At 42.0% G+C, this 10,887-nt stretch overlaps 1 protein-coding gene across 1 annotated transcript in view; it reads right to left on the minus strand.

Moving 5' to 3' along the window:
* The window catches only part of LOC129864955 (gastrula zinc finger protein XlCGF57.1-like), a 41,789-nt gene extending 33,032 nt beyond the window's left edge, over positions 1–8,757 (minus strand). Inside the window, exons 1-2 of the mRNA XM_055937295.1 lie at positions 8,485–8,757; positions 7,158–7,325 (exon numbers count right to left, since the gene is read on the minus strand). Of these exons, the coding sequence (XP_055793270.1) occupies positions 7,158–7,325; positions 8,485–8,650 (334 nt within the window). The 5' untranslated portion in view covers positions 8,651–8,757. The remainder of the gene's footprint in view (positions 1–7,157; positions 7,326–8,484) is intronic.
* Positions 8,758–10,887: the final 2,130 nt, after the last annotated feature.

Below are 10,887 nucleotides of genomic sequence, written 5' to 3' on the forward strand. Positions count from 1 at the left end.
CTATATACCAATGTAGGAGTTGTACTAACTTCCTAAGGCCTACAAGTTCTTAAAGACTTAATGTGCATCATTCATTACAATGACCATTGAACAGGCAAAGAGGTCTGCTTAGATAACCTACGCAGAGAAATGGACATAATGATAATGGCTCTAGATTGCAGGACAAAACATTTCAGGTGTTTGAAACATGCTGCATTCTCTGAACCACGCCCCCTCCAACCTCACGTACTGCGTGCCCCCTCTAAAATAATGGGTGCATGATGCCCCTGACTCCTACCAATTACTAAACACATTAAAACACACACACTGTATTACAGCCAAACAGGACCATGCTAAACGGAACCAGACATGACTGACCATGGGAATGAGGGAAGATGTTGTAGATGTTGTGTACTGTGGGGTCAGAGTTGACTGTAAATCAGGATTATGTTCACTATATTAGGTTTACTGTAGGTATACATGCATGGGGACTGACTGTGTGTTTGTGCATACGTGTCCAGCCAGCTGTGTATTTACATTTATGTCATTTACTAGACACTTTTCCAGAGTAACAATTAGTGCATTCATCATAAGATGGCTAGGTTAGACAACCACATGTCACAGTTAGTCCATTTTCCTCATGACACTAACTGGGTGTCAACAGTTGGACTCAACAGTGTAGAGCCCTGTTTCCATGATTTATGTACTCTCAGTATGAGTGGAACACAGTGAAGTGCTCCCATCTAGTGACTGACATGTGAAGTTGTGGGTAAAGTAATGATGACAATGTTGCCAGACATTCGCACAACAGGACATCAGAGAAAGACAATCACAACAGTGCCCCCTCAGTTTTCAGTTGTGCCCTCTCCTGTTTCTCTCTATGCTAGATCTCCTAGTATCCTGTGGAGTGAAACTGAAGTCAGTATTCTGATAACACTATTCTCTCTCAATTCAAGGGGCTTTATTGGCATGGGTCGTTGTAACAATGTGCAAATAGTTACAATGGTGTTTGTTCTTCCTTGGTTGCCCTTTTGTTCTGGCAACAGGTCACAAATATTGCTGCTGTGATGTCACACTGTGGTATTTCACCCAATACATATGGGAGTTAATCAAAATTGGGTTTGTTTTCGAATTCTTTGTTGGTCTGTGTAATCTAAGGGAAATATGAGTCTTTAATTTGGTCATACATTGGGCAGGAGGTTAGGAAGTGCAGCTCGGTTTCCACCTCATTTTGTGGGCAGTGTGCACATAGCCTGTCTTCTCTTGAGAGCCATGTCTGCCTACGGCGGCCTTTCTCAATAGCAAGGCTATGCTCACTGAGTCTGTACATAGTCAAAGCTTTCCTTAAGTTTGGGTCAGTCACAGTGGTCAGGTATTCTGCCACTGTGTACTCTCTGTTTAGGGCCAAATAGCGTTCTAGTCTCTCTCTCTCTCGTACTGTGCATGAGTGTGACTGTCTGGTCTCTCTCTCTCCTCTCTTACTGTGCATGAGTGTGACTGTCTTGTCTCTCTCTCTCGTACTGTGCATGAGTGTGACTGTCTTGTCTCTCTCGTACTGTGCATGAGTGTGACTGTCTTGGGGGCAAAGTCAATGGTTCCTTTTGGAAAGAAAAGTGTATAAATCCTTTTTTATAGTTACATCGATTTTGTTGCATTATTTGAGTGAAAAAAATGTACGGGAATTTTAGAATAATATTGTCTGGTCTTTGGCCTTGTCCAGAGCAAAGGATCCCAATTTCACACCCTCCAAAAATGTGTTAAAAATAGCAACAATGAATATTAACTGAAAAAGTAATAATATGTAGTTTCTTGCAATAATCCTGTCTGACTTGAAATAATATTTCTCTCAAAACGGTGAATCCCCAGAACATTGTGTGGAGAGTTGGTCAACTCATTCAGATGTCTAAAATGAATCAGTTAATCAAGAAGGAGCAAGGACCCCTTCTTCATCTCCTCATTACATGTAGTGCAACAAGACCACTAATGGTCTGTTCAGGACCCTGTCTTTCAAAGATAATTTGTAAAAATCCAAATAACTTCACAGATCTTCATTGTAAAGGGTTTAAACATGGTTTCCCATGCTTGTTCAATGAACCATAAACAATTAATGAACATGCACCCGTGGAACGGTCGTTAAGACACTAACAGCTTACAGACAGTAGGCAATTAAGGTCACAGTTATGAAAACTCAGGACACTAAAGAGATCTTTCTACTGACTCTGAAAAACACCAAAAGAAAAATGCCCAGAGGTTCTCTATACAGCTTTTAGACATCAGGGTTGGGGTCAATTAGAAGTTAAAGCTAGAATCCTTAGTTGCTACGTAACTGTTTTGACTTAGAAATTATTCTTGAAGACTAGAATGTATAAATGCCCCATGAGCTTAATTCAACTGTCGTCCCCTATCAGAATGCAAAATATATATGTTTGTTTAACTCCAATGTTTGTAAACAATGTAAATATAGTCACAAAACATGGCTCTCTCTAAGAGCCCTCACTGCTGCTCGATCATCCTATTTTTCCAACTTAATTGAGGAAAATAAGAACAATCCAAAATGTATTTTTGATACTGTCGCAAAGCTAACTAAAAAGCAGCATTCCCCAAGAGAGGATGGCTTTCACTTCAGCAGTGATAAATCCATTAACTTCTTTGACGAAAAGATCATGATCATTAGAAAGCAAATGACAGACTCCTCGTTAAATCTGCGTATTTCTCCAAAGCTCAGTTGTCCTGAGTCTGCACAACTCTGCCAGGACCTAGGATCAAGGGAGACACTCAAGTGTTTTAGTACTATATCTCTTGACACAATGATGAAAATAATCATGGCCTCTAAACCTTCAAGCTACATACTGGACCCTATTCCAACTAAACTACTGAAAGAGCTGCTTCCTGTGCTTGGCCCTCCTATGTTGAACATAATAAACAGCTCTCTATCCACCGGATGTGTACCAAGCTCACTAAAAGTGGAAGTAATAAAGCCTCTCTTGAAAAAGCCAAACCTTGACCCAGAAAATATAAAAAACTTTTGGCCTATATTGAATCTCCCATTCCGTTTAACATTTAAAAAAAAGCTGTGCCTTCCTGAAGACAAACAATGTATACGAAACGCTTCAGTCTGGTTTTAGACCCCATCATAGCACTGAGACTGCACCCGTGAAGGTGGTAAATGACATTTTAATGGTATCAAGGCTAAAGACATCAGTCAGGAAGTTAAAGCTTGGCCGCAAATTGACAATGACCCCAAGCATACTTCCAAAGTTGTGGCAAAATGGCTTAAGGACAACAGAGTCAATTTGTGGGCAGAACTGAAAAAGTGTGTGCGAGCAAAGGAGGCCTACAAATCTGACTCAGTTACACCAGCTCTGTCAGGAGGAATGGGCCAAAACTCACCCAACTTATTGTGGGAAGCTTGTGGAAGGCTACCCAAAACGTTTGACCCAAGTTAAACAATTTAAAGGCAATGTTACCAAATACTAATTGAGTGTATGTAAACTTCTGACCCACTGGGAATGTGATGAAAGAAATAAAAGCTGAAATAAATCATTCTCTCTATTATTCTGACATTTTACATTCTTAAAATGAAGTGGTGATCCTAACTGACCTAAGACTAAATGTCAGGGATTGTGAAAAACTGAGTATAAATGTATTTGTTAAGGTGTATGTAAACTTCAGACTTCAACTGTACCTACACATACGCTACGGTCACAAGACGCAGGCCTCCTTATTGTCCCAAGAATTTCTAAGCAAACAGCTGGAGGCAGGGCTTTCTCCTATAGAGCTCAATTTTTCTGGAATAGTCTGCCTATCCATGTGAGAGACGCAGACTCAGTCTCGACCTTTAAGTCTGGCTGAGAGAGCGAGACACACACACACACACACACACACACACACACACACACACACACACACACACACACACACACACACACACACACACACACACACACACACACACACACACACACACACACACACACACACAGGGAAGGAAAGAGAGGGATGACATATACAATTGACATTCTCACTTCTCATGTTGTTGTAGCCTACTGAAAGGATCCACGTTAGTGTAATAGATCCACTTCATTGGCCAGCTAGCCGATTTCCTTTTGCTGTAGTAGGATGTAATGCAGACACCTCTTGATCAGAGGGACACTGAGGAGCAAACGTGTTTAGTTTTATTTACTCAACATGCATTAGTCTAGAAGCCTGTATGTATAGAATGAAAATATGTCCTCCTTTGGGGAACATTTAAGCAGATACATCATCTACACCTCTTTCTATTGTAGTAGACTAATGCATACAGTTACAGTCCCACTCCTCCACATTGTTGTCAATCTGGATAACACACACCTGTTTACTTTGACTCTCCTGGTGTTGTGAACCTAATCCTGATTTACAGTCACCTCTGACCCCACAGTACATCACATCTATAACATCTTCCCTCATTCCCATGGTCAGTCATGTCTGGTTCAGTTTAACATGGTCCTGTTTGGTTGTAATACAATGTGTTTAGTAATGGTTTATGCCCTCATAGGTCTCTGGAAAATAAGATGAAATGACTAACAGGTTTGATATACAGGGATACTGCAGTCGCATCTTAAACAGCGCAATCTAGTGGGGAGGCATCTTAAACAGTGCCATCTAGTGGTAGGACAGCAGAAGTGTCGCCACTGAATTCATAATAGTGGGATCTAAAATAATTGATGATCAAATTATCTTTGATAAAGATTAACAATAATGTATAAAATAAATCATTCAAATACTGAGCTATAAGGTATTATTTTATACGATTTTCCCCCAAAAGGTATTCTTATTGCAATAAAACTGACTCCAAAATGACAATACATTATTTACCATTAATTTCTACTGGGCACAAAATAATCTGAAACGAAAACTAACTTTTGTAGAGTTCATAGAGTCACAGGCTCCATGTAGTATTTCCTCTACTTTATTTATTAGAATCTTCAGGGGTGTCAATGTTTACCACTACTCTTGTTTACCACTACTCTCCTTTACCACTACTCTCTCCTTTACCACTACTCTCTCCTTTACCACTACTCTCTCCTTTACCACTACTCTCTCCTTTACCACTACTCTCTCCTTTACCACTACTCTCTCCTTTACCACTACTCTCTCCTTTACCACTACTCTCTCCTTTACCACTACTCTCTCCTTTACCACTACTCTTGTTTACCACTACTCTCTCCTTTACCACTACTCTCTCCTTTACCACTACTCTCTCCTTTACCACTACTCTCGTCTTTACCACTACTCTCGTCTTTACCACTACTCTCGTCTTTACCACTACTCTCGTCTTTACCACTACTCTCGTCTTTACCACTACTCTCGTCTTTACCACTACTCTCGTCTTTACCACTACTCTCGTCTTTACCACTACTCTCGTCTTTACCACTACTCGTCTTTACCACTACTCGTCTTTACCACTACTCGTCTTTACCACTACTCGTCTTTACCACTACTCGTCTTTACCACTACTCGTCTTTACCACTACTCTTTTGAGAGAAAAAAAAGTATTATTTCTATGAGCATTTGTATTCATATAAAATAATATACTTTCCCAATTCTTTTAAGCATACAAAATAGCTCAGCATTTGAATTATTTATTTTATACAGTCATGATTGCTCATATTTATCAAGGACGTCAATCAGTTCAGACTACATTGTATATGCCATTTAGCAGGAGATTTTATCTAAAGGGCATACATTTTACAAATGGTTTAGCTGTGACACTGTCAGAGGAGAAGGCACTTGTGACATGACCTGAAAAAGTATTTTCCTCTAAAAAGCCTTGGAAAGTGCTGAGACTAGAAGCCTCATTCTGTGACCTCTATCTGTCCCTCCAGACAGATGTAAAGTAGCTAGGCCCTCCATGTAGACCAGAGAATAACAGAGAGCACTGTGGAGAGAAACAGCAGGTTACCAATAGAATAGATCAGAGACCAGAGGAACTTTAATCCTGAAGCATGGAGAGCAGGTCCCTAGGAGAGGTATCATCGTATCGTCCTCCACCAACCAATAGATGTGAGTCTATGAGCGTGTACTCAGAGTGGTCCACATCCTGCCTTTTTATTCTAATTTTGTGACTAAACAGTTCTTTAAGATTTCATCCTGTTTGCCACCTTTGTGGATGTTTTTAACATGCGTCAGTAAGTTAGACTTGTGATTGAAACTTTTCCCACAGTCATCACAGCTAAATGGTTTATCTTCTGTGTGAGTCAGTTCATGCTTCTTTAGGTTCCCCTTCAAATTGAAGCTTTTCCCACAGTCACCACAGATAAAAAGTTTCTCTCCTGTGTGAGTCCGTATATGCCTACTTAGGTCCCCCTTCTGATAGAAGCTTTTTCCACAGTCTCCACAGATAAATTGTTTCTCTCCTGTGTGAGTCAGTCTATGCTTCCGTAGGGTCCCCTTCTGACTGAATCTTTTTCCGCAGTCAGCACAGCTAAATGCTTTCTCTCCTGTGTGAACAGGAATATGATCAGTAAGGTTCCCCTTGCGATTGAAGCGCTTCCCACAGTAACCACAACTAAATGATTTCTCCCCTGTGTGAATCCTCATGTGTTTGGACAGATCTGCTTTGAGTTTGAAGGTCTTGCTACAAACAGGGCTGGTGCAGGGTTTCCTACCGCGACAGAGTCGGACATGGGCCTTCAGTTTACAGCTGGAGTTGTAGCGTTTTTTACAGACTCTGCATTCACTGGGTCTCTGCATGGCAAGAGTCACATGCCTCTTCAGGTCAGCTTTCAGAGCAAACATTTCACCACAGTCACGGCAGTGGTGAGTTTTTCTAAGTGTGGTGCTGGGTTTGGAACAGTGTTCACCTATTGATGGGTTTGGATCCAATGATGGGCTGGGAACCAATGGTGGGTTGGGATCCATCGGTGGGCTGCTGTCAAGTCCTACTGGGTTTCTGCTTACAGCTGAGCTGTGGCTGGAGGCATTGTTCTGATTATCTGGAGGGTCACAGGGAATGTAGAGACCCTTAAAGTGGGTCACAGTAACAAAAGGTGTGAGATCCACTTGTTTAGGGTCACTCTCTCTGTTCTCCACAGTCTGGGTTTGGGGAGAAGTGAAGGGCTGAAGTGGGTCCTCCTGATCACATTCACTTTTCACACAGGAAGGAGTGAATTTGAACTCTATGATATCAGCCTCCAGACCTTGAAGCTGCTCTTCCTCCTGACTGGTCCTGAGTTCCTCCTGTTCCTCTTTAATCTGTGGAAGTTCTGGGTTCTCCTGCCCCAGACTAGGGCTCCACTCCTGCTCACAGTGCTGCTGCTCAGGGAGAACCTCCTCTTCAGAGACAGCGAGAGAGAGCTGCAGAGATTCTGAAGGATAGGAGAGAGGAGCAGAGGTTATCTATACAGCTTTTAGACATCAGAGTTGGGGTCAATTAGAAGTTAAAACTAGAATCCTTAGTTGTTACATAACTGTTTTGACTTATAAATGATTCTTGAAGAATAGAATGTATAAATGCCTCATGAGCTTAATTCAACTGTCGTCGTCCCATCAGAACACATAGTTTTAACCATGTTTTTGTGGCTATATTTACATTGTTTACAAACATTGAAGTTAACAAGCTTATATTTGAATGTTGATATCATGGATGGTCAGTCCTTGCATCCATATCTCAGTCTATGAATTTGAGAGTGGGTTCATTTCTCCAGGCTCATCATCACCTTTTTACCAAAACAGAGGCAGAGTGACCCCACTTTATTATTGTTTCAATTAAGGACTCTGGTGAAGTATATTCAAGTTAACAAAAATTCCAATTAAATAATTGATCAACTAGAATCTACTTTCAATTACTTATCAATAAGCTATTTATTTGTAATGTAAAAAATAATACAAGTTCATTTATAAATTCGAATGACTTACTGGTTTTAATGAGAATGTGTTTTAGCAATGGTATTAGAAAAATATAGTTAGGTAGGAAGCTATGTAGAAACTGATTCTCCAATAGAAATCCCAGATCACGCCTGTAGGGCAATGTCATGACGACGCTAGCTAGCTAATCTAATTCGCAGAAACACTTCATCGGGTTCAAGCGAACTGAACACACCCCCAGGTGGGAATGTCAACGTTCGTCTCCCGCCGAACTGCGCATGTGCAAGCCGTCAACTCCTTAGATATAAAGTAGTTTTTGGCGAAAATCAAAACGTGTCAGTTTGTCACTTTCATAAGGTTGTAGTAATGACATATTCACCTACTTAAAACATTCGTTTGAATCTAGGTTGTGACTTTAGAAATCGAGAAAATGAACAGCTAAGGAGGAATATTTCACTTCTCTCATTGACTTCTCAAACCCCCGTCTGGTCTGCCGAGTCTTGCTTCGCAAGCGTTCCCGGAAGTCTGACGATGTTGGGCCTCGGGGTTTAGAAACGGTGCTAACAGTTAATAAAGCATATTGAAATGGTGATCACTGAACCCCTAAACAGTTTATTTATTGAGCAGAACGGCTAGCTATCAGTATACCTACATACGAACCTATTCTGCATCGTTTAATCTCCGGTGTGACCCTTAGCAGTCTCCGTAGTCGATCATTCTCCTCCTGGTAGTCCACTACCGTTTGCTCAACTGCCCCAAAAATCTCCACAGCTGCCGCTGTTAAACGCTCGTTTAAGTACACGCGAAACGACTGTAGTTTAGACATGTTTCAGTGGACTGAGAACTGGGTATTCAGCTAGTATGGCTTCGTCCACGAGAAAGAATGGTGGCAAGAACAAAACAAACCCGCTCGAAGTTTTACTTCCGCGTTGTCTTTTCCTGTTTTTGTCAGCGGGTGGCGAGCCCATAAAAACACCACAGCATCACCATGTGGTGGGTTTTTTACTACACGCTACAGACCAATTATAATGGCAATCAGTGGAGGCTGGTGGGAGGAGCTACAGGAGGACGGATGGAACGGTATCAAAAACATCCGTTCCATTTATTCCATTCCAGCCATTACAATCACCCTGTCCTCCTATAGCTCCTCCCACCAGCTTCCACTGATATATAACTATGTGGGGAAACATGAAATAGTTATATTAAGTAATAGGGTAATCTAGGATGATCATTTCTTGCATGACCTAAATTAACAAACCTGCAACGTCTTGGGACTGATGGACCAGCATGCACTAAACCAGAGACTGCAGTTATCAACAGCAATTATAAAGAATGTTTTTGAAATTAGGCTGAAAAACACTATTTTCTGGAAAACATCCATTTGATCATTACATCATCACTTAAATCAAACTTTACTTACAAAGAATGTAAAAAATAAATATAAAATAATAATGTACCTGAAACCTGACTGGTCATGTTAAGAATAGCTATGACAGGGGTGTAAAACTAATTCCATGGACGGCCCAGGTTTTAGTTTTTTCCTTTCAAATAAGGTCTATACAACCAGGTTTGGGGCGTTCCTTACTAATTAGTGACCTTATTGCAACACAATACAACACAATGATGAAGTGAGTCACAACAGAAAAGTGCATAGTAGTGGGAGGACTGCAAGGGCAACCAAACCACATCATTATATAATTACATTACATTCCTCCATGGATATTTTTGTTTGTTTAAAGGTAGTGTTCGCAGCGGCGCAGCAGTCTCAGACACTTTATCTCAGTGCTTGAGGCGTCACTACAGACACCCTGGTTCAAATCCAAGCTGTATCACAACCAGCCTTGATTGGGAGTCCCGTAAGGCGGCGCACAATTGGCCCAGTGTCGTCCGGGTTTGGCCGGTGTAGGCCGTCGTTGTAAATAATTTTCAAGTCTCCTTGCACTCTGAGTTGAAGTTCTGCTATCTATTGGCAGGCGTGTGAATTTGGCACCAGGTCTCAGAAAGAGAGGAGAGAAAGAGAAAGAGGGAGAGACAGAGGGAGAGACGGAGAGGCAGAGGGAGAGGGAGAGACAGAGAGGAGAGGCAGAGGGAAAGACAGAGGGAGAGAGAGAGACAGAGAGGAGAGAGAGAGGGAGAGACAGAGAGGAGAGAAAGAGGGAGAGACGGAGAGGCAGAGGGAGAGGGAGAGACAGAGAGGAGAGGCAGAGGGAAAGACAGAGGGAGAGAGAGAGACAGAGAGGAGAGAGACAGAGGGAGAGACAGAGAGGAGAGACAGAGGTAGAGACAGAGGGAGAGACAGAGAGGAGAGACAGAGGGAGAGGGAGAGGCAGAGGGAAAGACAGAGGGAGAGAGAGAGACAGAGAGGAGAGAGAGAGGGAGAGACAGAGGGAGAGAAAGATAAGACACTGCTCTACTCTCTGTCGTCACCATTTGGGTCGTTTGTTTAGTTGTAAAGTATTGATGACAATATGTTTCCAGACAGTCGCACAACAGGACAGTCACAACAGAGCCCCCTCAGCATTCAGTTGTACCCTCTCTCGCTCTTTCTGTCTCGCTCTCTCTCTCGCTCTTTCTGTCTCGCTCTCTCTCTCTCTCTCTCTCTCTCTCGCTCTCTCTGTCTCGCTCTCTCTCTCTCTCTGTGTCTCTCTGTGTGTGTCTCTCTCTGTGTCTCTCTGTGTGTGTCTCTCTCTGTGTCTTTGTGTGTGTGTGTGTGTGTGTGTGTGTGTGTGTGTGTGTATCTCTCTCTCCCTCTGTCTCTCTGTGTGTGTCTCTCTCTGTGTCTTTGTGTGTGTGTGTTTCTCTCTGTGTCTCTCTGTGTGTGTCTCTCTCTGTGTCTTTGTGTGTGTGTGTGTGTGTGTATCTCTCTCTCCCTCTGTCTATCTCTCTCCGAGATGAATCCTGTCCTAACCTGTGTGTGTGTGTATGACTATCTTGAGGGCATAGTAAATGGTTTGTTTTGTAAAGTTAAGACGTCATACAATTAGTTTACTTGGGTGACCAAAGAACAAATGGCATTCTTAGAGGGGAAAACAATGTCATGATTCATGCCACACACACACACAC

The sequence above is a fragment of the Salvelinus fontinalis genome, chromosome 11 (assembly GCF_029448725.1).
Source record: "Salvelinus fontinalis isolate EN_2023a chromosome 11, ASM2944872v1, whole genome shotgun sequence".
NCBI lineage: Eukaryota > Metazoa > Chordata > Actinopteri > Salmoniformes > Salmonidae > Salvelinus > Salvelinus fontinalis.